The sequence below is a fragment of the Chrysemys picta genome, chromosome 11 (genome assembly GCF_011386835.1).
Source record: "Chrysemys picta bellii isolate R12L10 chromosome 11, ASM1138683v2, whole genome shotgun sequence".
NCBI lineage: Eukaryota > Metazoa > Chordata > Testudines > Emydidae > Chrysemys > Chrysemys picta.
Genome location: NC_088801.1, coordinates 3433927 through 3460331, shown reverse-complemented (window position 1 = coordinate 3460331; position 26405 = coordinate 3433927). Strand labels below are relative to the sequence as shown.

At 57.8% G+C, this 26405-nt stretch overlaps 1 protein-coding gene across 19 annotated transcripts in view; it reads right to left on the bottom strand.

Moving 5' to 3' along the window:
* TNS1 (tensin 1) overlaps positions 1–26405 on the bottom strand; it is a 251427-nt gene that overhangs the window by 130151 nt on the left and 94871 nt on the right. For 17 of the 19 annotated variants that reach the window (XM_065561395.1, XM_065561381.1, XM_065561385.1 and 14 more), the window contains 2 exons: positions 13153–13191; positions 157–198 (listed from right to left, as the gene is read on the bottom strand). In XM_065561395.1, coding sequence (XP_065417467.1) covers positions 157–198; positions 13153–13191 — 81 coding nt within the window. The remainder of the gene's footprint in view (positions 1–156; positions 199–13152; positions 13192–26405) is intronic. The other 2 variants (XM_065561383.1, XM_065561393.1) reach the window with 1 other exon arrangement.

Sequence of the window (26405 nt, the reverse complement as noted above, 5' to 3'; positions counted from 1 at the left end):
GGGGGCAACACACTACAACGGGTGACGTTAAACCGATGCAGGGAGAAGAACAGGAGTCCCTTCAGCCATCAGAGACTCGGTCGCCTCGGACTCCGGATCCCGCCCTTCGGCCCGATCCCTAGCATCGATATGAACGCGCGAAGGCATGTCACTTACTGTGGCGTCTACATGCTTGGCGGTGCTCTCCCCGTTGGACGGCTGTGGAAAGAGAGAGAGAGAGAGAGAGAGGAGAGGGTTAAGGTTCCACCCACGGCAAGTGCTTCTGACTCTTTTTCCACACTTCCCAGGACAGGCTAAACTGTCCCATTTCCTTCCCCGCTCCGGGCTCGAAGGAAAGCATCACAGGCCAGCAATCCCTGGAATCCTGACCATGGCTCTGAACGGGTGGGATGGGATTTCACAGAGCAGCGCCTACGCTCCGAGCTACGGGCGAAAATTCCAGCTCCAGGAGACATACAAGCACCAGCTCTGATCGTGCTAGCATGCTAAAAATAGCGGAGGAGCTGCGGTGGGAGGGGCTAGGCATCTGAGTCCGGGCCCGTGTCTCGCACGAGACCATCCTCGGGGCAGCTTGCCCGGACACCACCATGGCTATCCTCTGTTTAAAGCACGCTAGCTAGCGCGGGTATGTCTCCTGCAGCGGGAAGTCACACCCCCAGCTTGAAGGGTTGCCGGGCCTGAGACTTAAGGCTCATGGTCCCCGCTCCACAAAGAACACCAACGCCAACTTCACGCCTTCGCAAAGCACGAGTCGGGCCCCGGCGTCGTGAGATTGCCTTCAAAATCATGGGATCGCTACAAACGGTGGGTGCTTTTTTCCCTGCGGTCTGGTGGCTGAACTTTCAGCTCACGCTCAGGTCACGTTTACAAGCTTGTCTCAACCACCAGGTCCAAAAAACTGACTTTAAATACAAAAAAGGAGCGCAGAGATTCTCTCTGATGCCAGCGTCCGGGGTCTTAAACACACCGAATATTGGGAGGCCGTGCTAACAGTCACAAAAGCTGGCCATGCTGAGTTCAGCACCTGCTTCACGTTCAACGAGCGATGGGACATCAGCATGTTCGTCACGTTAAACGCCTGCTTCCATCACGGGCGCTGGCTTTTATTTTTCCCCGATGGGTGCTCCACCCTTGCTCTGCCCCGAGGCCCCACCCCCACTCTGCCCCTTCCCCGAGGCTCCGCCCTCGCTCTGCCTCTTCCTGTCCCGCCCCCTCCCCAAGGCTCCGCCCTTGCGCCACCTCTTCCTGCCCCTGCTTCGCCCCTCCCCCAAGGCCCACCAATCACCCGCCGCTCGCTCCTTTCCCCCCTCCCCAAGCGCCTCCCAGCAGTCACCCAACAGCTGAGCACCCCTTATTTTTTTCTCCATGGGTGCTTGAGCCGCAGAGCACCCACCGAGTCAGCACCCATGCTTTGCTGCATAGTGATTGATCAGGTCTAGCCGGGGAAACAACGAGTTAACATTATTTACAGCAGGGAGCTTGTATTCACTGCCAGAAAGGTCATCTGGTGTCTAAAACCTCCTGGAATTGACCAAAACCAGTGTTAACTGAGACAATGTGCATATATGTAAATTCGGGTGGGGAAAAGCCATATATGGTCAGTAAAGCTCTCATTGTAAAACGCTGGGATCTTTCACAGTGACCACTTCTCCTTTTACTGCGGAGAGATTTTACCAGGTCTGACAGCTGCCAGTGTGAAGAGATAAAGGAGTGAAAATTGACAGGTAGATAAGAGGATAATTAACAAACCGAGCCTGGTCTTGGAGCTGGGTTTGTATATGTCCTGGCCAGGGTCTGAATGGGAAAGAGGACCCCGTATATGCCGGGACAGGAACCGGTTATTTTACAGAGTGGCCCTATATCAATTTATAATAAATGGAGATGTCCTATCTCCTAGAACAGACCTTGAAAGGTCATGGAGTCCAGCCCCCTGCCTTCACTAGCAGGACCAAGTACTGATTTTTGACACAGATCCCTAAGTGGCCCCCTCAAGGATTGAACTCACAACCCTGGGTTTAGCAGGCCAATGCTCAAACCACTGAGCTATCCCTCGCCCCTGGGAGGGTTAAATACTCAATAAATACTAACAAATGAGAAGTCACTTTTCTGCCGCGATGCCCGAGCTGGGGTATCACAATAGGCTGCTCTCCCAGCTGCCCGCCGGCCCTGAGAAGAGCCGACGTAAATAAGGACAGCCAGCGGGGGAGAACTCCCCATGTCTTTCACGCTCCTCGGAACCCACCCATGCCCCCTGCTGCCAACTGGCTCCCCTGCTGCTGGGATGGTGCCAAACTGGTGTGGCCGTGTGATGAATGAAGGGTGTGAGCATAGCTTGACATGACAAACATGGCTGAAGGGCTGCAGAGGATCCTAGGAGCAGGGTCCCTTTACGCAGAAGCAGATTTGGCGAAGAACGGGCAACGCCTGCGTGTGCGATCGATATTGAGCCTATGGGTCGGCAAATAGGGGCCCGTGCAAAAGTAAATATCACATGTATAAAGTTCCAGCCAGGAGCACAGGCCGACCTGGTTATAGTGACCTTACAGCAGGAACGTCACGCAGAGAGATAGAGTGAACGATTGATGAGTGAGTCAACGTAGGGTGATCTTCCTATGGTACCACCACCCCTGGTACTAAACCACTAATTAGGTATAATTAGTAGCCACACGCTCACTGGGCATGCTTTTAAGACATGTGAGTCCTCTGAGGAAAGAGTATAAAAATCATGCAAAGTAAATTACTGCGGTTGGGATTCCTTAATTGATGCTTGAAGAAGCAACACTGCTAGACAGAGTAGCCAAACCTCTGCTCCGTGGGCTCGCATAGGACTGTGACCAGAGGGGTCTCAAGGCAACCAAGGCCTTCCCTCGTGGGAATCCGAGACAGACCAGAGGGCTGAGAAGAACAGACCAGGAGGGAAGAAATTGGTAACCACCTCCTCTGTTTGCCAAGCAGGAACTGCGTGAGGCTAGCGCAGGGCCTGTTTGTGAAAGAGAGGCTCGTTAAGAGGAATGTATCGCTCTTAACGTAGAGCTCTTAATGTCTAACGTAGGAGTTATGTGCTTAATATACCCCTTTACCGCTTGTGTAATTCCTTCTCACTAAACGGCTGTGTATTGCAGATAATCACTGTGGACCTTTTTCACTGGTATGCCAGTAATTGGCTGCACCGGGAGCCAGGAAACGTCCATTTCAGGGGCAGTAGCACCTCCTGTTGTCAACACCTGCCACCAGCCCCGGCCTGCCACGGTTTAGCTCGGGACACACAGACAAGCGCCGCCACAGGGTGCGTATTGGTCCCTGCGGCTTGGAGCATCATTAGGTCGCTCGGAGCCTCCCAGACTCGCAGTCCTTCTCATTCTACCCCATGAACGGCCTGAGGAATGGACAGTTATTTACGAGCATGGAGCTGGCCAAGGGCTGTGCGGCAGAGCCACCCTCAACTGAGGGGCTGGCGGGAGGATCTGAGACCCGGCTGGGACTGGTCCTAAATCAGTTCATGCTGAGGACCGGGCATGGCCACCGCCCGCGGATCTGAATGTTCCACACAAGACACTACGGGCTGGTGGTTCCAACCCTGCTTGGATCTTCTGCCTAATGAGTCAAGGCTCCAAAGCAGCAGGGAGCGAGGCCGGTCGGCATGGATCTGGGAAGGCAACGCCTCCAGGGAGCTTCAGCAATGTTCCCCCTTCCAGCCGGCTCCAGGAGAGCAGGCAGCAAAACGATTCCCCGTCCACCCCCATCGCTCCCCGAGAGGTGGCTCGCAAGGCTCAGAGGGAGGCCACCCAGCAGAAGCAGCCTCCAGAACCCGGCGTCCAACGCGGCTCCAAGAATCAAGACAGCGGCACTGAGCACCGGTGCGAACCGATAGCCACGTAGCAGCCTGACAAGTCTCTGAGATCAGGACACAGGCGAGACGCGGAGGCAGCCGGGGCTGTGGAAGGATGGATGGAATCCTCACCCAACCAGGAACAAGCCCCTGGAGATGTAACACCACCCTGTCTCCTGCAAACTTGACAATGGAGGAGGGGCTGCAGGGTCCTGCCTCTTGGTTGCCGAATTCCAGCTAGGACAGCAAGTGGTAGGGGAAGGCATTAGTGAGGTCGCTCTGCTCTTGGGTTAAGCGGGATCTCTCATTCTGGCGGTTTCCAGGGTCCATTCCCAGGAGGTAGGAGGGACAAATGCAACAGCCCCTTAAGGAACCGTTTGAGAACAGGGTACACGAAAAGAGAGACTTCCGGCAGCAAAGCAGCCATGGCCTCCTGGCGCACCTCCGCCAGGGAGAAGCCAAGCCTCCTTCGGAGAGCAGGAATCCTGGGACGAGAGGAACTGGGCAAACCTGAGCTGCCGCATTCCTGCTAGGAGACGGAGCAGCAAAACCGTTCCCCTTCCGCACAGAATATCCCCCAACAGGTGGCTCACGAGACCTGCCTCATCTCGTCCGAGCAGCCACACTCCTGCCTGAGGACGGTCTCCAGACACCAGCTGCTGGGGAAAGGCTGGGGGAGGCGGGGGGAGTACTGTACCCAGCCCCCTACGCTGGCCAATGGGCTCTGTCCGTTTCCACCAGCATCTTCGCCAGGCCAGTGCGGGGCTTCTCAAGACCAGCCCTCTGAGGCCTCTCTCCTGCTGCTAGCTCTTGTAGAGTTTGACACGTGCCCATCCCCCTGGCATCTAGGCTCTTGGCAGCAGTAACGTGGAGGTCTCAGGGCGGGAGAGGGAAGCGATGGCGACTTAACCAAGGATCGATGAGCTTGTCTGAGTGAAGCTGCGATTGTTCTGGCAGATCCCCCAGAGCTGTGATCCCCGGCCCTGAGCTTTCAGCTGTTACTGCTGGTTGCAAATCTCCCGCCGACCACGGGCCTAATTCTGAGCAGGGCTCAGCACCCCGGCTCCCATGGAAATCCCATGGAACTGGGCGCCTGGGAAGCTTGAGGCAGTGCGATGGGAACTCAGCACCTCTCCGGATCAGCTCCGTTCGGCCCGAGGCCTTCGTGGCTGTCTCTAGCTCCGGCTTCTCTCAGCTAAGCCGACGCGGGTGAGCTGAACAGGGCAGGCCGGGGCCAATCGGAGAGGGCGGCACCTCCGCGGATGGCGAGCGTGACTGGTGGCCCCGGCATATCTGGGCAGAGGTGCACGCCGGGGAGGCCCAGGTGGAGACCCTGGTCTATTTCAGCGCTGCCAGTGTCGGGAGATGCCTTTGGAGCCATCTCGTTCATCTGCCTGGGACGTGGCAGGTATTTACAAGGCGGGCAGTGTCACAAATCCCCCCTACCCGCCTTCCCCACCCAGCCCCCTGCTCCAGCCCCGGTTCTAGCCACCAAACAGAGGACTCCCCCTCTCGTTTCTGGCATGCACTGGGCCTGCGAGCCAGCCTGGGACGTAATCTCCAGACTGGGCTGAGCTACTCACACCCCCATCAGCTTCCTCTTGACACCGCAGTAACGGTCCCAAACGGACAAGACTGTGTGTTTTTCTCCAGATAAGTATCCTGGAGCGGGCTGGCGAGCTTCCTCTGGGACCGGCGCGCTCCTCGCGGCGTTCACGGCATGGATGTGCCGTGGGGAGATTAAACCCCAGCCTGTGATAACAGCAGCTGGATCAATGCCAGACAGACCACGGTGCGCTGGTGGGGGAAGCGCAGCAGATAATAGCTTGGAAAGATTTGGCGTGAAATGAGCACGGTGCCTCTTAGCTCATTTCCAATCGGGCCGGGGTCCTTGCAAACGCCCCCGGTGCCATCGATTCCTGCTGGTCTGGTCACGGCAGCCTCAGCAGAGAGATCAAGGGTTGATTAAGCTGTGCGGGCAGAGCTGAGAGGATGGATGGTCCAATGGTGAGCTCAGCGCTTGGGAGACCACAGTTCAAATCCCTGCTCCGCCACAAACTCTCTCTGGGACCCTGGATAAGTCACTTCAGTCCAGAGCCACAAAGGTCTTAGGCTCCTGACTGCCACTGAATTCGCTCCTCCGGCCCCTCAGCCTGACACCTTTGTGGATCCGGGCTTTAGTCACCCCGTGACTCAGTTTCCCATCTATACAATGGGGAGAATAGCCCTGCCCTGCTTCACAAGGGCCGCGGGGGGCGGTGTGAGCAGAACTTCGAGAGATCACCCCAGGCAGAACGCAGGCACGTCGGAGCTGGCCTGAGAAGATGCAGGGGTGCGTGCTGCCCCGGGTGTGCCTGCGCCGTGCACGCACAGGAGATGTCAAGCCAAGATTTTCAAAAGAGACGAGTGATTCCGAGTGCCCCCCGTGTGGCAGGAGGCGGGTGCTAATCCCTTTCCAAGTGTCAGGCCAAAAATCACTCAGCGCTTGTTACTACTGGCCTGCAGAACTGTCACCCCGACGCCTTCTGGCTGACAGCAAGACGCCAGCACTGGCCCGCACAGAAACTCTGACTCTGGGACAAAGGGACCGGAAGAGAGAGGGCAGAGCGAACCCAGCCTAGGACCCTGCCAAAACGCTGCACACGCTTCTCCGTGTGGGGACCGGAGGAGAGAACAAGCAACATGGGACAGATGTTATCACGTTGCTTAACGCATGACTGGAAGGTGCTTCAGTGCTACGGTGCACACGCAAAACCAACTGATACCTCACGTGCTACCAGGCACCCTCGCACCAGTTCCTGGGCACCCTCGCACCAGTTCTTGGGCACCCACTCCCAGTCACCTGCTCACCCGTTCCTTATGCCCACACCTGGGCCCCCTCGCATCCACCCCCGGGCCTCCTCATACCCCGGGGCCTCTCGCATCCACACCAAGGCCCCCTCGCCCCCGCCTCCAGGCACCCTCTCAACCCACTCCCCCCGGGCACCCTCTCACCCACTGCTGCTCCAATGGACGCTCTCACCCACGCATACTCACCCACTCCCACGAACGTTCTCACCCACTCCCACGCTCACTCACTCACGCATCTCACACTTAGCCACTCCCATGCATGCTGCCCCATGCACACTCCCCCTCCCCATGCACGCTAAGCCAGACTCTCTTCCTCTCCCTCCTTTGCACTGTCAGATTCAAGTCAGAAATCAGCCTGTCTGTTGCCCCAGGGGCCTAAGCCAAGCCTTCGGAGCAGACCCCAGACCCCTCGTTCCCGCATCGAGCCACTCCACAGCGGCCTTTCCGCACTCCCCTCTGGCTGGGTCTTTGCAATAGGCTCTCTCTGGAGCCCCCTCTGGCCACCTTCCTCCCCGAGTGAAAGACAAGCCCTGGCTTTTCACACGGATGGTGTTTCCAATTAATTCCGGATTTATTTATTTGGCCTGTTTCCTCATGGTAACTTCCTCCCGTTGCCTGTGACCAGAGGACAGAGGCCTGGATCTGAGATTCAGGGGAAAGATACTCCAGGCCCCCCGGGGGGGCTGGCTTCCAGCTGGTGCGTCTTGGGCTTAAATCTCAACCAAGAGCAAGCGGACACGCTGGGAGGCCACCCTTAGCCAGGCAACACTAGGGGGCAGCGCATCAGTCAGGAGATGGGGTGGGCACCTGGCCTCTCGGGGATCAATGATACCCTTTGGGGAGGAGATCAGGGACATGGTGAAACATCCCCTCACTCGGGTCCTAGATGGAGGTCTGTGAAGGAGATTCAATCCTGTCCTGCCTAGGTTGTGCCCATCACCGGGGTATCTGGGGCGAGGCGGAAGCTCCTCCCAGCTTCTACGGCAGGGAGGGCCCCCTCCTCGCACCTGTGGCTTGGACCCCCTGGACGTCTGCTACGCAGAGGGAGGAGCCGAGCCTGGGCCGGCAGGGGAAGGACCAAGCCCACCCCTCCCATCTGTCAGTGCTCCCGCTCGCCCCAGTTCGCGTCCCGGGATGGAGTCGCTCACGGGCGAAGTGGCGTGACTGCCGCGCCGGGGAAAGCCCTGGAGAATTGAGTCTGGGTGTCCCCCGGGAGGTCCCAGCACAGGCAGCGCCAGTTCTCACCTCCCTCGGGCTCCTCCTAAAGCCCAGACCCGGTCGGCGACACCGCCCAAGTGACTAGGGCTGGGGGAAGGGGCTTCACGGGTTTATGGCGAGTGCCTGGCAGCCTAGGGGGTCTGTTCCGAGCACAGTGGGTAACCCCGCCCCACCTGGCACAGCCAGCAAAGGGCAACCACGTACTATGATAACAGTACGCAAAGGCCAACTCACAGGAGCAACCCTACAATAACAAACTTATGTTCAAAGTCCCATCCCTGCAACAACCCATCACTGTTGGCAGATCTGCATGCATAAGCCACCCTACAATAACAAAACCAGTGAGCAGTGCCTGGTGCCCACAAGGAACCCTACAATAATAACCCTAGCCCAGCCCTCCACTGACAAAGCACAGCCCACCCCGCACAAGTAACCCTACAACAGCAAAGCAGCGGCACATTTCAATAGACGCATGTCGCGGCTTTCGGAGCGGAGCCCAGAGGGGATCTTGTTGACAGGAGAAGCCAGCGCCTCGCCGCGCAGGATGCACACGGCTCACAGCTCAGATGGAACAACGTGGGACAGCTGTTTTAGCAATTCCCTGGTCCTCTTCTATCCGCAGAGACCTGCTGGGAATTGTTCCTGTTTGTCGCTCTGGCGAAGAGATCCCTGTGGCCTGTCAGCTTAATTGTTCCTGACTTACATTAAGATTTCCAGGGAAAACAAGAGGTGAAAATAATCATCTCCCTCAATCTAAACAGCATGAGAGAAAAGCAAACGAGCCCGAGGCACATCTGCTAGAGTGGTCTCCCTGGGGGGGGGAGCGGGGTGTGTGTGTGTGGGGTGGGGGGGGATGAAAACGCCCCAGGCTCTGAAGGAAACCAGAGCCCAGGCTCTGCACAAGGCCCTGCTCAGTTCTGGACCTTTGACTGCGTGTCCCCCTCCGGCCGGCCTGGCAGTGGCACACGGTGGTGGCTACCCGTCCAGAGGAGGGCAGGTGGGGAACGGACCGGCCCCTACGCCTGCCTCTAATTGACTCCAGCTGCCCTCCTGAGGATCCCAGCGCTGCCTTTGAAGGGCGGAGTGGACCCAGCCACAGGTTGCACCAGACAGTTTTGCAAGGATTTCATTGGTGTGGTCAAGGGGTCCTCCCAACTCTGCTGATTTTCTCAAGCTATTCGATGTCCTTAAAGCCCCAGCTCCCGGAGTCCCGGGATTGAAGGAGACTCTGAGCTTGCATTTCCAAACAAACAAGTTCCTGCCCAACCTCCCCCCTGCCCACGCAGGGTGGCAGAGAAAAACTTGAAAACAGGACATGAGGGCCCCCTGAAAGGCTCAGAAACAGAAGGCGGAGATCCCCCCAGGCCTACATTTTTTAAAAATCTCGAGATTTTTAAGCCACTCCTGTGATGTGGCAGGGAACCGCGGGGGGGGGCTGCTCCAGGGCTTCTGGCGGCTTGGGACTGGCGCCGCCAGCTCTCTGGGCACTTTGCCGGCTGCTGGCAAGGCAGGACCGGACCTGCCCAGAAACTCAGTGGCAACGGCTCATGGTCGCGTTCTGCTGTTTGCCAGAAGGTGCCCAGCATTGGCTTCACACAGACAACAGCAGCTTCCCACCTCCACGCCAGCTGTGCCCCCGCCTCACACTATGGTCTGGAGCAGAGGTCCCCAAACTGTGGGGTGCACCACCCTGGGGGGCATGGAGGGCCATTTGGGGGGGCCCGTCTGGGGCCCGGGCCAGCCCCCATGGGGGGGCAGGGAGGAAGCGCCACCCAGCTCTGCTCCTGGCCCTGGCCTCAGCTGCCAACCCCACACCCAGGGCCCCACTTCAGGTTCCATGCCCGGGGCCCTGGCTGCCAGCTGCACCCCAAGCTGTGGCCCCAGCCTTGCCCCCCTTACCCCTGTCCGCTCCCCGCCGCCCCCGGAGCTACAGCCCCGCTCATGGCCCTGCACCCTCGCTACCAGCCCCGCCGCCAGCTGTGGCCCCCTTACCCCTGTCCACTCCCCGCCGCCCCCGGAGCTACAACCCCACTCACGGCCCTGCACCTTCGCTACCAGTCCCGCCCCCAGCTGTGGCCCCCTTACCCCTGTCGACGTCCCCCCGCCCCCAGAGCTACAGCCCCGCTCTCGGCCCCAGTGGGGGGGGTGGAGAGGTGTAAGGGGGGGCACGACCCTGAAAAGTTTGGGGACCACTGGTCTGGAGAGTCACTGAGCAGTGCTGCTGTCGGGCGGAGCTACCATTAGGTAACATCCTAGCTACGGCCCAGGCGAGCCGCTGTCCTCTGCTGAATGGAGTCAGACCCACCCTCGGCCCCCTGGCGCCCTCCGGCAGCTGGAGGCCTGCTGAAGAAATTGGGCGCAGACTAACTCCGTCAGTGCCGGATCAGGCCCCCCTTCCCCAGCTCAGCACCCCACACCCACACCGGGCAGGACCCAGCTCCCAGGAAAGCCCGGCTGGTTCTCTAGGCAGGGAAAAGCCCGCCCTGGGGACAGCGGGTGGAGCCGCTGGCTCCTTGCATTAACCACAGAGATGTCAAAATAACCCTTCGGTGGCACGGTGCCCAATCAACCCCCTTATCTCCAAGCTGCCAGGCTCCGATGCACCACGTGTCCGGCTTGCGGCTGGGCGGGCAGGGCGCAAGCTCGGAGGGGCGGCCCGCAGGTTCGAAGAGCCCGGAGGAGGCAAAAAGCCAAGGCCCTGCTCCCGCCCAGCTCTTCGTGTGAGTTAAAGTCCCTTTGTCCGCGGCCCGTGCGCGAGTGCCCTGCTGGATCGGGGCCACAACGGCTCAGTGCTCAGAGCCCCTCCCTAGGGATTCGGCTGTCAATCGGGCACAGGGCAGATGCAGCGCCGGCCCCACGTCGCTTCTCGAATGCCCTGCTCCGTGACTGCCCACCAACCCGCCCTAGGAATTCACTGCTCTTGCTGCCTGGGGCAGAGCCAAAGGGCTTTCCAGGCTGTCCTGCAGACGGTGGGCGAGGCAAAGGGTCACCATCCTAGTCGGCATTTCCCCCCGGGTCAGATCAGAAGCGGGGCTGGCGGGAGCACGGTTCATCAACTGGCATCATCTGGCTTTATTTCACCTAGTCAATTCCCTGCCGCTGCGTTGGTGGGTCCCCGCTGTTCTCCGCCCGTGGCACATACGAGTTTCGGCTGCTGAGGACGGCAGAGCGTCACGCACAAAGAAGGGAACTGCAAACTGCGTGAGCCCACATCAGGAAGAGATTCTCCAATGGCAGACCCCCGCGCCCCGGCCCACCAATGTCAAAGGAGACCACCGGGGTGCGGCGAGGACAAGAATTACTCGGCGGTGGTGGACTCCGAGCGTGCCCCTGGGGCGATGGGAATGGAATGTCATTGGGGTGGGTTAAGGCTCATGTGTTATAAATGGATCGTGGCCCAAGCCCCTCCCCAGACTTCATGGGGGCTCGGGGTCCCGCTGCAGATCTAGCCCTGACCCGTATCTCTATCCCAGGCTGAACTGATCCCCGAACCAAGAGCCCACGGGTTTGGGCCGGGCCAGATCCTAACCTGGGTCTGGATCCGAGCATTGCACCTCGGCCCTGTTTCTATCCTGAACCAGACCAAACATCCTGACTAACCGTCCCCTAGAATTCGGCAAGGAGAACTGGGTCCCGACCTGAATGCAGGTTTCCCAGGCCGATTTCCTGCAGGGCTTTCCGAGTGCACAGGGCCAGAAAACGAGCGCACCGAGATAGACACCTGTTCCCGGCAATTCCCGACCCACCTGTGACGGCCAATGCTCAGGGGGAGTGGCAGAGGAGAGGCCAGGCCCTGAAAACTGGAACGCCTGCTGCATCTGCCTCCTATCCCCCGCCTCCCCTTTGCTATCGCCCCCCATGGCACATGGATTAGGCCCGCAGAGCGGGCTGAACCAGAACGGAGCCACCTCTGAGCTCTGAATAACTCTCCCATGCCGACCCAACAGCAAGAGGCGCGGGGAGTTGAACCGCCGATCTGTGGCAAACAACAATTCCTCAAGAGTCGCTGCGCTGAGACGAGGCCTCCGAAAGTGAATACAGGCCATCAGCGGAGGATCCTGAGGCCAAAATGCATCATACACCAGCCGTTTGCGACTGTGACGCCACCCCTACATATAAACGGCTAGTGTGTGTGTGCACCACTGCCCTCTACGGGAGGGAATTGGAACTGCTCCTTTGCGTGCCATAGGCCCTATACTGCTAATGGCGATTCTCCTGCAGCTGAAGGGGCCTCTTTCTGAGCAGGGGGATCCATGTTCTCTCGCCGGGGTCTGAGCACAGCGACAGCCCAGATTCGTCACGTCAGGAGGGAATTCGCCCGCCGCTGACAGGGGGCGGTGGTAGTAACCCGTGCTGCAGTTTAGAGAAGTGAAACCGCAGGGGCTTTCCTTGTTGCGGCAGGCAGTATGTAACTACCCCAGGAGGCCCAGCACCAAGACCTGCTCCACGGGCACCACAAGAAACTTCCCGATCGGCATTAGCCCCGAGCTGGGAGTGACTCCTCCTCGCGGAGCTCGCTCCCTTAGCTAGACATCACCTGCTAAATCCTGTAGTTCAGTATTGATCGGGAGGCAACAGTGCCCCCCCGACACAGAGACAACCCTCTCATGCCAACCGCCCTATCTACTAACCCCCACGCCCCTTACCATACTATCAGAGCACCTCGCCGCCTTCAATCCACTGACCCTCACAACCCCCCTGGGAGGCAGGGCCATTAGCCCCATTTTACAGAGGGGAAACTGAGGCACAGAGCGACTAAGTGACTTGGCCAAGGCCATCCAGGGAGCCTGTGCAGAGCAGGGACTCGAGCCCAGGTCTCGCGCGTCCCAGGCTAACACCCTGGACCATCATTCCTCTCCCTTTTCCATCCACGCCCTTCGAGACTCCAGGTCACCCACTGGGGATCAGTTCCCTCTGGGCCAGCTGAGCACTGCTAGCTAGTTGGTCACTGACACCCTAATGGGCGCTACAGATGGTTCTGTATAATTCTGCTCCTTCCCTCACAGCATCCCACTGCCCCTGCCACAGGAAAGGACCATGTTGGACAGAGAGGGAAACTGAGGCACGGAGAGGGTAACTGAGGCACCGCTGGCTCCAAGGCAGAGCCAAGAATGTGGGCTCCCCTGGTTCCCAGCCCTGTTCTCTGCTCCCTCCCCCGGTGCCAATGCTTTTTCACGGTGTTCTTTTTTGCAGCGGCAAGAGCCACCGTGAAGCCGTGGCCAGAGTGCCCGGGGAAGAGGGGTCGGCTCACTTACCAGCTCAGAGTTGACAGGAGGCGCACACGGAGTAGCCGCCTGCGAAGCAAACACAGAAAGACCCAGCGTTAGAACGTCACAAGTCCCTAGGCACAGCAAAGCAGAGACCGGGCTCTCGGTCATCTTACATACAGCGCGACCTGGGCTGGGGGACCGCTGCTAGGACCCTGCCCATGGAGACCCCCCTCACGTCCGAGCGACGCGGCTGTGGTCAGCTCGGGCGAATGGCTGCACTCCTGCACGCGGACCGGGGAAGGGCTGAACCATGCAGGGTCGTTGCAGAGGGAAGGGGGCGATGGCCCAGTCTAGAACCCCCTGGCGACGGCTACCACGCCTTTCCATTCTGCACAATGCTCGACCACTTCACAAGAGGGAGATCTGCCCATGGACCCGACTGCCCCAAACACGCCAGGGCCCTGGCTCCGTCTTCCCCAATCCTTGGCCCGCCCAGGGTCTATGTGAGGGAGAGCCGCTGTATTAACTGCAGGCGTTAATCTGAGCGTACTTGTCCGGCTACTGCTTTTCACACAGGCTCCTACACACCCAGAGGCTGGTGGTACGTTGCAATCAACCCCCTCCAGAGGTCATTTCTCTAATCATGGCACAGCTTTGAGACGCCAGCACGGGACTTGCACACACATCTGCAAAACCCCCATGAACATTTCCTGGATTAGCTTAACCCACGCGCCCAGCCCATCGGCGTGCAACACTCCAGCAGGCCTCTGATGCCAAGAACGGGGAGCGTTCCATGTGGTTCCATCCGCTCTGGTGGTGACCTACCCCCGACACTTCAGAGGCGGCAGGGAACACATCAATGAGCCTGAGCAATTGTGCTGTGTTATAACAAGGAAAGGAGAAATTCCTCCTGACCCCGGCTGGTGATCGGCCCTGCAGCATGAGAGTGGCTCCCCTTGAAACACCATTTCAGCTCACACAGCAAAGAAGTTACAGAATCTGGAGTCCAGCCTCAGCTTTTGCCTCAATGACCCCCCCACTCCACCCCCCCGGTAGTGAACTACACCAAGTTAAGTGTAAAGGATTTCCTTTTCTCTGCCTGAACCCTGCATCCCTTTGTTTCCAACGCAAGTCCCCTGCTCACATCAGGGGCCGAGGTGGGGGATCTGACGGTTTCCTGGCACGTTCCAGGCTGAAGGGCAGACAGTAGGTGACGTGTCTGACAGGGGGAGGAATCGATCTGCCTCTGAAGGAGGAGAGCGATTCGATTTTCACAACTACTTTGGAAATTAGGCGGGTTTCCTTGTTTCTAGATGGTAGGATCCTGAAGGAGTCCCGGGCTAGGTCTGGGAACGCCGGCACTTGGCTCCAGCATGGAGAAGGCGACCGCATGGCAGGTTAGTCCCATTACAGTGGGAGTCACCCGGTGGAAGCATTACACTGTTGGCGAAATGCTTGCGCGGCTGTTCGATTTGTGATGTAGTTTCCGGTTGGGGGAGCTGTTGCAAATGGCAGGGGAGCTTGACTCACCCCAGCCGGAGTCAGTTCTTGGGGCAGCATTGCTCCCTGGAAACTGGGCAGTAGAGTTGGGCTGGGACGGCTAAAGCAGCGGTTGCTTCCTTGCCCTTTGTGACCACCTGGGCCCTAGGCCGCTGTATAAACACATGACGCGACGCGTGAACTCTGAGTGCGTGCCACGGATTTCTCCTCCAGCGAGAAACCCTCTTGCTAGGCCCTGGCATCTGCTACCGCTGGGCACGGGGGGAGGAGGGGTATGTTATAGAACATTCCCACTCTGCAGCCACTCCCCCGTGCCCCGCACCCGCTGTGCCACCATTGCTAGCTAACGTGGCATGAGCCTCCACGGCCGGGCGGGATCCCCCGGCACACTCAGCAGGCGCGTTTCACCTGCTTGCCTCCGTCACATGCAGGACGCACAGAACCCTCTGCTGAGCCCAACCGTCCCTTGCAACGTCTCTCGTCCACGCTGCCCCTACTCTGCACAGACCCCAGTGCAAGCAGCCGGCCTCTGGCTTTCCTCGGAGCCGGAGCCTCGCACGCACAAAGAAGCATCGTGCCAAGCCTCCCATGACACGGCGAGTCACTCCCGTTGGTGCGAGTCAATGGTTGTCGTGCTTATCCAAAGATGCTCATGCTGGCTCTGGTCCCTCGCCCGGAAGGGAGGGGAAGAGAAGAGCTGTTGGAGGGGAAATGAAGGGAAAATCCAGGCTGGCTATTCCGGGTGGCAGCTGCGCCCCCAAAACATGACGTGCCCCCCTCCCACTGCTCCTCTCCCTCCCAGCTGCTGCTCCCAGAAACACAACAGCTGCAGCGACCTCACACAGAAGAAAGGAAATGCTGCGTGATTGGAGCCACGCCGGAAAGCTGATCTCCTACATTGGGAGCTTGTCACAGTAGCCGCTGGCTGCTGCCACGCGTCGGGGGCATTAACCTTTGGTCACGGTCAGCACCGCCAGGTCCCTCCCTGTGCCTCACAGCCGTCTTCCCTCCGCTCACCGAGCCTCAGAGTCCACCCCAGCAGCCCACATGACCTGCCCTGTGCTCGGGCAAGTGCGTCTGTCTGCGCAGCACCTGCAACACCCTACGTGTCACTTCTCCGCCGCCTTAAATCGGCCACTTGCCAGCGCCAGGAGAAGCAGCTTCAATGAAAGACACTGAAAAAATGACTGGTGGTGTACTGTTACTGTCGTACCCGGCGAGCTGCCGGGGTAGGGCCCAGCCGGCGACAGCCGGGGGGAGCCCGCAGGGGCTGGCTCAGTGCTCAGATACCCCGGGGACAGGCACTGATGGATGGATGAGTTTATCTAGGGGCTGAAGGCATGGCAAGACAAACCCCAACAGAAGCAAGAGAGAGGCCGAGGAACAAGGTCTGAGCCCAGGAATGGGATGCCTCATTTTGGTTGCTGGTTCTAATAATAATAATTATTAATGGAGATATTCCATCTCCTAGAACTGGAAGGGACCTTGAAAGGTCATCGAGTCCAGCCCCCTGCCTTCACTAGCAGGACCAAGTACTGATTTTGCCCCAGATCGCCAAGTGGCCCCCTCAAGGATTGAACTCACAACCCTGGGTTTAGCAGGCCAATGCTCAAACCACTGAGCTATCCCTCCCCCCACCACTAATGCTGAGGCCCTCTCTGAGCTCAGGCGTGTCCCTTACACGCCCCGTGACTCAGTTTCCCCATCTGCTGAATGGGTATGAAGCTGCTGGGCCGAGGATTAATGTTTGGAAAGGCTGAAGCAGTGCTCTGTATTAAGACCAGGGGAGTATTTAGGGGTAATCCTCCTGAGAGCTCATTTACTGAATTAACTAATGAGTTAATTATTACAGCTCTTTGAAACCGGGCCTCCCTGATGGAGACTGCCCTTCAACCTGAGGGCTGGGGCCGAGTGCTCAGAGAGCAGATCATCAGTTCTATCCCTGCAGTACCTGACGACAGCGCTGTCTGCTCTTATGGACGCTGCGGTCCTGTGTGAAGAGAGGTCTCGGCTGCTATTAACAGTGGCCTCCTCTAATGGCTGGGCTGCAGAGGGTAACAACCTACCACTGCTACTTGCCAGCCGAGTAGCTTCTTTAGCTCAAATGACAGGGGCCTGTGCTCGGAGTGCGGAAGGGCCCGGGGTCATTATGTAAAGTTGCACTAGGCAGCGTGTACGGAACCTTTGAAGTGGAGCAAAAGACTGCAGACGCCAGACGAACCAGCCAAGCTATTGTTCCAGTAATTACCAGAGGCAAATTACTGCCAATTAACCTCGGTCTTTGTTTGCTCCGTATTCAGGGTCCGCATTCTGGTCCCTGGCTCAGGTCCGGATTTGCCAAAGGACTCAGGATCCGGGTATCGAATGGCTCTGGAAGGGGCTCAAACCCGCGCTCCTGCCAAGCCGGGCAGAGTGGCCCAGCCATCGTCCTGATTGCGACAACAGCTGGGACTCGCGCCGCTCCTGTACCGGCCCTTTTCTCCGCTCGGCGCAGGGTGATCTTTATCCACTGCAGTCAAACAGGGTCAAGGGCAGCGTAAGGCCAGTTTTGCCGGCTCACTTTCCCACCGCCCCAGCCCCCCACCACACGCCAAGCTCCGCTCCGCCCGGCACGTCCTGCCACTCGCACAGTCAATCCAACCCAGAATTTCCTGGAAGGAGCTTGTGGCTCAAAACTATTTGTTGATACTGATATGGCACTGAGACACCCATGCCAGGGAGGCCACAGCTACTTCCCAGCAAGAGCTGCTAAGCCCCGAGCCCCTGCATGTTCCCCCGCGACGGACGGACATAGGGAAGCAACTGGAGTTTCTCTGCACCCATCATTCCAGAGTTTCTGTGCTGAGATTCCTGGGATGGACGGACATTTCTGAGGAGTCTTCCCAGCACCCCAAAGCAAATCCCGCGTCGCAAAGCCTTGGACTCGGAGCCAGCGCTGAATTCCACAACTGGCCCACATCTCGATAACCAGCCAAACCAAGCCTGATAATGCCAGAGAGCGGTCAGAAAAAAAGCTCTGGGAAAGATTCCAGGTCTGGAAAAGCCGGCTCGCAGCGAGAGACTGAAGGAACGGGCTCCGTTTAACTTATCCCAGCCCCGCAAGGGGAACAGACTTCTGAGAGCAGAGGCTGGACACCATGCAATGCCTGGAAGCTGCAGCTAGAGACATTCAGGCTACGAATAAGGCCCCGGGTTTTAATGGTGAGGTAATTAACCACTGGAACAATGGATCTAAAGATGGGGTCCATCCTCCATTACTTGAACTCTTTAGGACGATAGGGTCTATCTCAACTACAAGTGACGGTCTTGCTGCAGGAATCATTGGGGGGTTCTCTGACCTGGATGATGCAGGAGGTCAGACTGGATGATCATATCGGTCCCTTCCGGACTCAAAATCTATGAAGACCCCCAACACGAACACCCCTGGGCATTGGGGGTGAGGCTGAGACTTAGTTCTGGGTCCTAATCTTAAAGCCAGTTTCACACAATGATGCTTTGTCCTCTACTATCCCCTGCCATCCAAGGATCTCAAAGCACTTCACAACCAACCGGAAAGTCGGACTGACATGCACCTGTGCAGTCAGGATCATTATAAAGTTTGTGGACGATACCAAGCTGGGAGGGATTGCAAGTGCTTTGGAGGATGGGATTAGAATTAAAAACGATCTGGACAAACTGGAGAAATGGCCTGAAGTAAATAGGATGAAATTCAATAAGGACAAATGCAAAGTACTCCACTTGGAAAGGAACAATCAGTTACACACATACAAACTGGGAAATGACTGCCTAGGAAGGAGGACTGCGGATCACAAGCTAAATATGAGTCAACAGTGTCACACTGTTGCAAAAAAAGTGAACATCATTTATCAACAGGAATGTTGTAAACAAGACACAAGTAGTAATTCTTCTGCTCTACTCTGCGCTGATTAGGCCTCAACTGGAGTGTTGTGTCCAGTTCTGGGCACCACATTTCCTGGAGCCCGGGCACCACGGGCCCATTTAACTCGCCGCCCCTGGTTACAAGGAGAGAGAAAAATTGTTCTCTTTAACTTCTGAGGACAGGACAAGAAGCAATGGGCTTAAATTGCAGCAAGGGAGGTCTAGGTTGGACATTAGGAAAAACTTCCTCACTGTCAGGGTGGTTAAGCACTGGAATAAATTGCCGAGGGAGGTTGTGGAATCTCCATCGTTGGGGATTTTAAAAGCAGGTTAGACAAACACCTGTCAGGGATGGTCTAGATAATAATACTGAGTCTTGCCATGAGTGGAGGGGACTGGACTAGATGACCTCTCGGGGTCCCTTGGAGTCCTACAATGCTATAATTGTCCCCATTTTACAGATGGGAACATCAAGGCCCAGAAAGAGCAAGTGATGTGCCCCAGGTCATACAGTGTCAGGACTCCAGCTATGGGATCCGGGACGAGGCCAGGGCTTGGGGTGGAGGGGCCTCGAGAACGTGGTCCAAGTTCAGGGCAGAGGGTTAAGGGCAGAGGCAGAAGTCCGTACCAATGTCACACCGTAGGACTGGGTCGGAGTTGAACTTGATGAGCTGCCCCAGAGAGCCAAGAACGCCAGCCAGATTAGAGTTCGGGCGAGATGTCAGGAGCGGGGCGGAGAACCGGGAACTGAAACCAGGAGCACGGGCCAGAGATCAGGAGTACACAGTAGGGTCTGTGGCAGCCTTATGGCACAAACAGCCTCCAGGTGTTTTGCCTAGTGCACCTGGGCCAATCAGGGAATGTGGTCGGCTCCGTCAGGTGGGACCTCTAGGGGCAGGACATCCAGTGGTGCTTGCACCCGGAGGGCTCATAGGCTGCTGTTTCCTGCTTTGCAGAGGTGGCAGCGTGGATATGGGCAGCCACCCTGGGATCCCATCCCCCAGCCCCTGGGAGTCACCCAGGTTTCAGCCCCGTGTGTCCGTAGCAGAGCCGGGAATGAACAGACTTCTCTCAACTCCCAGGCCGGGGCTTGGACCCTTAGCTCACGGCTCCTGTCACTTGCTAAAAGCTGGGCATTGCCACCGACGGGGGTCATCACAACGTCTGGAGAAGACCCCAACATTCGGTTGCCTGCACTGGAGGTTCTCTGAGTTTTCCAGCCAGGGTCTGTTCTGCCCTGGCACTTCTGCTCCCAGTCTCAACTTGGAAAGCCAAAAATGATTTAGAAGAATCCAACCATTTCACACCTCCCAAAGCAATCCAGCGTGGGTTGAGTTTCAGCGGAGGTTCAGGCCAAATCTCTTTCCATCTGGACAAGGACGCTCCCGATTCCCGAGGAGGCTTCCTTCGGGTCTGCTCCCACCACAGGCCTCTGTCTTTCCTGGCAACTCAGAGACATTGTCCAGAAACTGCTGCTCTGCGGGGAGCCACCCATGGTAATTCCCACCGGTCTGCCAAGGGCTGGTGAGCCAGGCTGTCCTTGGACTGCCCATGGACCCACCACCCAAAGAGTCACTTGGCTGGAGACCAGGAAGGAATGGCAACAAATTGAGGGCTCATTCTTGGTTACACTGGGGGGAATCCGGAGTCCCTCCCCTCCTTTCCATGGAACGCTGGATTTATAGACTTCAAAGCCAGAAGGGACCGTTCTGAGCATCGAGTCTGATCCCCAGCACATGGCAGGCCAAGGAACCTTATCCAGCGCCTCTCTTCTCAAGCCCTGTCATTTCCGGTTCAGCTGGGGCAGATAGAGCCAGTTTGATTTTAAAAGACTCCAAGTGAAGGAGGCTCTACCACATCCCTAGGCAAGTTCTTCAGTGGTTCATGACTCTCACCGTTAAATGCTTTATTTCTTGTTCCAGCTTCAACTTCCAGCCACAGATGTCACTGCTCCTTCTTCTCCTAGAGGGAAGAGCCACCTACTCTCAGAAATCTTCTCCTACAAAGGAGCATGATCACGTCACCTCTTAACCTTCCCTTTCTCAAGTCTCTCCCTACCAGGCCTGGTCTTCAGAGCTCCAATGCTGCCAACAAAAGTAAACGGTCTGTCCTACTCCCACTTGTTGTGCCCCTGCTTATACCACCAAGGAGCTGTGACGAAGTGGGACTGTTCTCAATGTTTCCTCTGAATACTGTGTGGGTGCCTCAGTTTCCCCTATGCATTTCTTAAGTCTCCAGCGTGCATAAATGTCTGACACTCGGTCTCCTGGCAACAAATTGCCGGGGCCCTTCCCCTCTGCAAGGGGATGGCTAAAGGTGAACAAAGAGATCAGGTGACCTCCTGGCCAGGGAAAGAGACAAAGGCCAGAAAGGAGGGGCTGGAGGGGGTTTTGGTCTGGAGCTGGCTGGGGACGGGAAGTGAGGGCAGACAAGGTTGTCTGGCTCGCTGGGCCCCAGAATGGACCCGGCTGAGGGGTCCCATTCTCTGTACATACAAGCTCTGTTTTAGACCGTGTTTCTGTCATCTAATAAACCTCTGTTTTACTGGCTGGCTGAGAGTCACGTCTGACTGCGAAGTGCGGGTGCGTGCAGGACCCTCTGGTTTCCCCAGGACCCCGCCTGGGTGGACTCGCTGTGGGAAGCGCACGGAGGGGCATATGCTGAATGCTCCAAGGTCAGACCCAGGAAGGTGAAGCCGTGTGAGCGTCTTGCCCTGAAGACAGTCTGCTCTGAGGGAGAGGAGGCTCCCCAGAGTCCTGACTGGCTTTGTGGGGAGCAGTCCCAGAGCATCGCCCGGGGACTCCGGGACAGGAGCGCATTTCCCCCACTCAGGATCTGTCTCCACTTGGAAACTTACCGAAGGAGTGACTCCCAAACAATCACTCCAAAGTGGATTAAGCTAACCCACAAGCAGGTGCTCTCATTCTGGAAGAGGAGAGTCCACATGGGGAGGAGAGTCCACATTATACCTAGATAATTACATCAGAATAGCTACTGCGGTAAATGTCCAAGTGTAGACAACCCGTGAACATGGGCTGGCCACCACGCCTGCCTGGTCTGATCTGCTCCGTTCCAGGAGTTGCTACATCTTCAAGTTCTCACTCGCTTCTCAGCAGAACCCTGCGCCGCGGCGCCTGCCCACGTCCCGGGGACCGGTGTGTGACTAGCAGGTAGCCTCCGCCACGTTTCCAGAGGCCCTCCCCACGCCAGGCAGGGCCTGGCCCCTTTGGTGGAAAGCTCATCAGAGAGGGACAAGCCTTGACTAGGGCGTTTCGTCCCCTTAGATGCTCCCTGCAGTTTGCTGACGGCTGTGAGGGGGCAGAGGGCGGGAATCTTGCCCTTCATCTGTGCTCACCGCATGGCTCTGCAGAGGTCAGTTCCAGAGCTGGATTCATTGGTTACCAGTAATCAGCTAACGGCACTGAAAAGGAAACGCTGTTTCTCCTCCCCAGCCGCCCGCCACAAGCAGGGTTATTTGCTTGTCCTCCCTGTCCAGCCCCCGTCCATCCCGTTGTTCACGCTGTGCCAGGCAGGCTGCTAATCACCTCTACCCCGAACCCCCAGGTCCCCTCTCCTGGGCTGCTCCCCAGCTGTGCCTTCCAGCGGCCGTGTTTGTGTTCCCGGCGCTGTTTTGTTTTGGGTTGGGGTTTCGATTTGAATGGAGAAATGCTACCATAAAAGGCCCCGTTCTCCTGCCCTCCAGGGCTGGCGCCGATCCACAGAGCGCTTGGAATGTTCTGCTTGGACCCGCTCACGAGCCGAGTTTTGGCTACAGGGGGAGGGCTGTTTACACAGTGTCTCTAGGCCTTTGCATGAGGAAAAAAAAATGAAGTGCCAGCATTTAGGGAGCTCCCGCTTGAGACCCTAAGATTGAGCGTAGATCCTGCGGGCGAGGCCTTTCACAGAGCGTGAGGCCAGAAGGGCTGGTCAGCGGATCAGTCTCCCCTCTTGTATATCACAGGCCTTTCAGCCTCACGCCGTTACTGAGCTCTGTATTGTATTCCTGCAGCCGCAGTTGGACCAAAGCGTTTCAGTCCTCAGGGGACAGGCCTCACACGACAGCACCGGCCCAGGATGGAGCCACGGGATTTCATTCACCCCCCTCCAGCTACACGCTCGGGGATGCCGGTTAACCCTGGGCTTGAACCCATTCTCCCAGAGCATCTGCCAGGGCAGCCCCCATCCCCTGGCTGCTCGGGCCAGGCCTCTGGGGGAGACCCCTAGTGGTGATGCTGGACAGTGCGGGCTGGGAACCGGCGCGTCAGACAGAATCCCCTTTATAGTCCACACAGCCCCAGCCTGTCTCCTTTCTCCCGTGAAACATGCTAAAGGCAGCACTGGCCAGCGACTGGGAGAAACATCCCCACTGCGAGATCTGATGGTGGGAAAGGCCGGGAGCCCCCCTCAATGCCAGAGGGTACCTTAGGTTGGCCGCAGGCCCAAGCCCACTGATCTCACTTGAGCCGATCCGCAGGCGCTCCCTGGGCACGGGGGCCCCACGTCATGTGTGGGTTTACGTACTAAAGATTCAGGCCTCGTCTCCACCGACGGCTGCCCTCGCAGGGGGCATCTGGCAGGTAATGGAACTGGGCGCTAAACCTCAACTCCGGACCCGCCTCGCTGGACCGAAAGCAGACAGGAGAGGAGAAGGGAGGGAAAGAGAGCCGAGGTGCCCGAGAGTCAGTGCAGGCCAGTGAAACAGGCAACTGGGGAACATGTTTTATCCTGGGCCGAAACAGAACCAGCCCCTGAGCAGTGCTCGCACGCCAGCAATGCACCTTCCCGCGACAGGGGGCGGGGGGTCCAAGGCAGGGCACAGGCCCCGCCCACCACCATCTTTGGGACCACGGTATCGATAGAATCAATGGCCAGAGAGGGGGCTCTGCTCTGACCCCCGGCCTCAGCCCTCCAGGCCTGGGTGGAGGCAAATCAGAGACGCCCGCGCAGCCCTTCCTGCTCCGGCTCGGTGGCTCCATGGGGGACGTCGTTCCCCAGGGCTGTGAGCCCCGTTCTCTGTGAGGACCTGATCCTGGGACAGCAACGGGAGTCCCAACGGCCCGGTTCCTCTCGGCATCAGGCTCCCAGGTACAAAGCCTGTCCCCAGAAGGGACCTTGGAGCCTTGCCCCAGCTGCAGTAACCCGGCCTCTACCCCGGCCCGTATTTGTTCTTTGCACACACAGGCGAGGGGCGCACGGAGGCAAGAGGGAACAGAGGCACAAGTGGGAGAGGTGGAAAGGAGCCAGCCCCTGCCCACCCCCGCAGGGTATTCCTGGGTGCTCCGCCAGGCCCGTGCGTGAAGATCTTCTCCAGCAACACAGCTTGCACAGGGACGCGAAAGCTGGTGTCTAGAAGAGGAGAAGCTGGGGTGACATCCTGGCCCCAGGATAGTCAATGGCAAAAGTCCCATTGACTTCAATGGGGCCAGCATTTCACCCCAGATCTTCTGCCTGGAGCTCCATCCGCCCCTTCTGTGCAGGATGCAGAAGTCCCCTTAGATGACTTTAAAAGCTCACTCACCCGCCACAATGCACCTTTCAAGCTCCACGGGTCCGACACGTGCCCATCACATGTGCTGCACCCCATCCAGTGCACTATATGTCCCAGTAACAGCGAGGGGGGTGAAACCAGACAATCACCGCCCTCTCGAATGAACTCACACAGATCATAGAATCCTAGCCTATCAGGGTCAGAAGGGATTTCAGGAGGTATCTAGTCCAACCCCCTGCTCAAAGCAGGACCAATCCCAACTAAATTATCCCAGCCAGGGCTTTGTCAAGCCGGGCCTTTAAAACCTCTAAGGAAGGAGATTCCACCCTAGGTCACCCATTCCAGTGCTTCACCACCCTCCTAGTGAAATAGTGTTTCCTAATATCCAACCTAAACCTCCCCCACTGCAACTTGAGACCATCGCTCCTCGTTCTGTCATCTGCCACAACTGAGAACAGCCGAGCTCCATCCTCTTTGGAACCCCCCTTCAGGTAGTTGAAGGCTGCTATCAAATCCCCCCTCGTTCTTCTTTTCTGGAGACTAAACAAGCCCAGTTCCCTCAGCCTCTCCTCAGAAGATAAACGACCCAAACATCCTCCGGCCTGCGTCGAAGACTTTTCACAAAGCGATCGCTCCAGAGCTGACCTCTCCATCCTCAAAGGAAACCTGCACGAGACAAGCCTGGGAGCTTCAGTTCATAACTCTAGACACGGAAAACCCTGGACTGAGCAGAGACACTGGATTTGTGGCTCATTACAACGATCTGTGACCCACTAGCCCCCCTTTTCTGGCTAGTCTCACGACTGCAGGGGTGTTAACGGGCCGCTGTATCTGGAATGGTCCCTTACACTTCGCGCTAGCTACTTCTGCCAAGCAATCTGTTCCACCTGGCGTTGTGCCGTGAGAACCTTTCCCGGCCCCGAGGAAGAGCTCCAAGGCTCCAAAGCTTGTGTCTCATCACAGAAGCTGGTTCAATAAAAGAGATCACCTCCCGCACCTTCACTCACCCTCCCCAGCACCCTCAGAAATCCAGGCAGGCCGCTCTCCGGTGCTGCATGACCACCAGGGACAGCAATAAGATCCCCAGCAAACCGTTCAAGGATCGTGCACCAGCGAGTCCGGCACTGCCCGGGGGCAGGATATGGTCCCCAGGGAGGCGGATACGCCTCCGATCTGACCCCCCTCGACCCGGAGCTTGGCAGGCAATGCCCACGATGGCTCTGGGGAAGCCGGACTGCTCCAGCTCATGCCCTGTGTTTGCACCCTCGAGCTGTCTGCGGGGCGGGTTCGTTCTCTGCCTGCCTGCATGGCCCTCCCAGCAGAGGCACCGCTCTGAAAACAACAGCCCCGGCAGGCTCCGGTTAAGAAGCCCCCTTGGGGGTGAGCAGCGCCCGGTGCCAGATCCTCAGCTGGTGTCAAGCCACCTGATTTCAGAGCTACACCCATTTACACCAGCTAAGGATCTGGCCCCAGGTTCCTGCAGCCCAGTGTCCCCGCCTCCCGCCCACAGCAGAGGAGACTATTGGTCCATCTAGTTGCTATATCCCGCCTCCAGCCGTGGCCAACACCAACTGCATCAGGGTAGGGGCAAGATCCCCCCCTAGTGGACAATTACGGAATGACCCATCTCCCGTCCTAGCCGATCACGGCCCCCCCCGTCCGGTTATCCTGCCTCCAGCACTGGCCAACGCCGCGGGTTTCAGAGGAAGGCTGGGAAATGCCCCCAAGGCATGGCGGGTAAGACATTCCCTCCCTGCAGGTGCTCACCGTCTGCCTGGACCGATGCGGGTCCGGGCAACTTCCTCAAAACCCTGCCGCCGCATCTGACTCACAACCCCCCCGCCTCCACACACACCCCAACACGGCTCCCCCACAGGGACAGGACGGCACATCTCTTTGGTCTGGTTTTGTACAGCACCAAGCACTCCAGGATGGAAGCCATACGCACTACTCCAGCCCAATACGCTGACTAACAGTAATTCAGCCGGGCCCAGGGAGCCAAAGTTAGGTGCCAAATAAGTAAGTGAGGAGGGGCTGTCTTGTGGGCCGCCAGGTGAATTGGCCACAGACCAGCCGTCCCAGCCTGTGGGCTAACAGCAAACCCAATAGGGCAGATGCATTTCATGCAGAGGGTCATGCCTCCTCTCGACCTGCCAGGAGCGAGCATGTGATGGAGCGTAGAGGATCTTTAGCCATACAGCGAGGGTGACAATACAGCTGAACGGACAGGAACAGCACAGAAGAGGCCTTTACCCTACAGTGGGGCGGGTAGAAACGGATGGAGCCAGGGACCATTCTGCACAGCGCTAACAGGTGATTTTATCGCATCTCACAATATTTGTTGTTCCCCTTAAAACCTCAGCTCCCGGAGACACGTGACTGGAGGAGAATCGTGGCTCTCACTTTCAAAGAAAGAGCAAGTTTCTAGGCC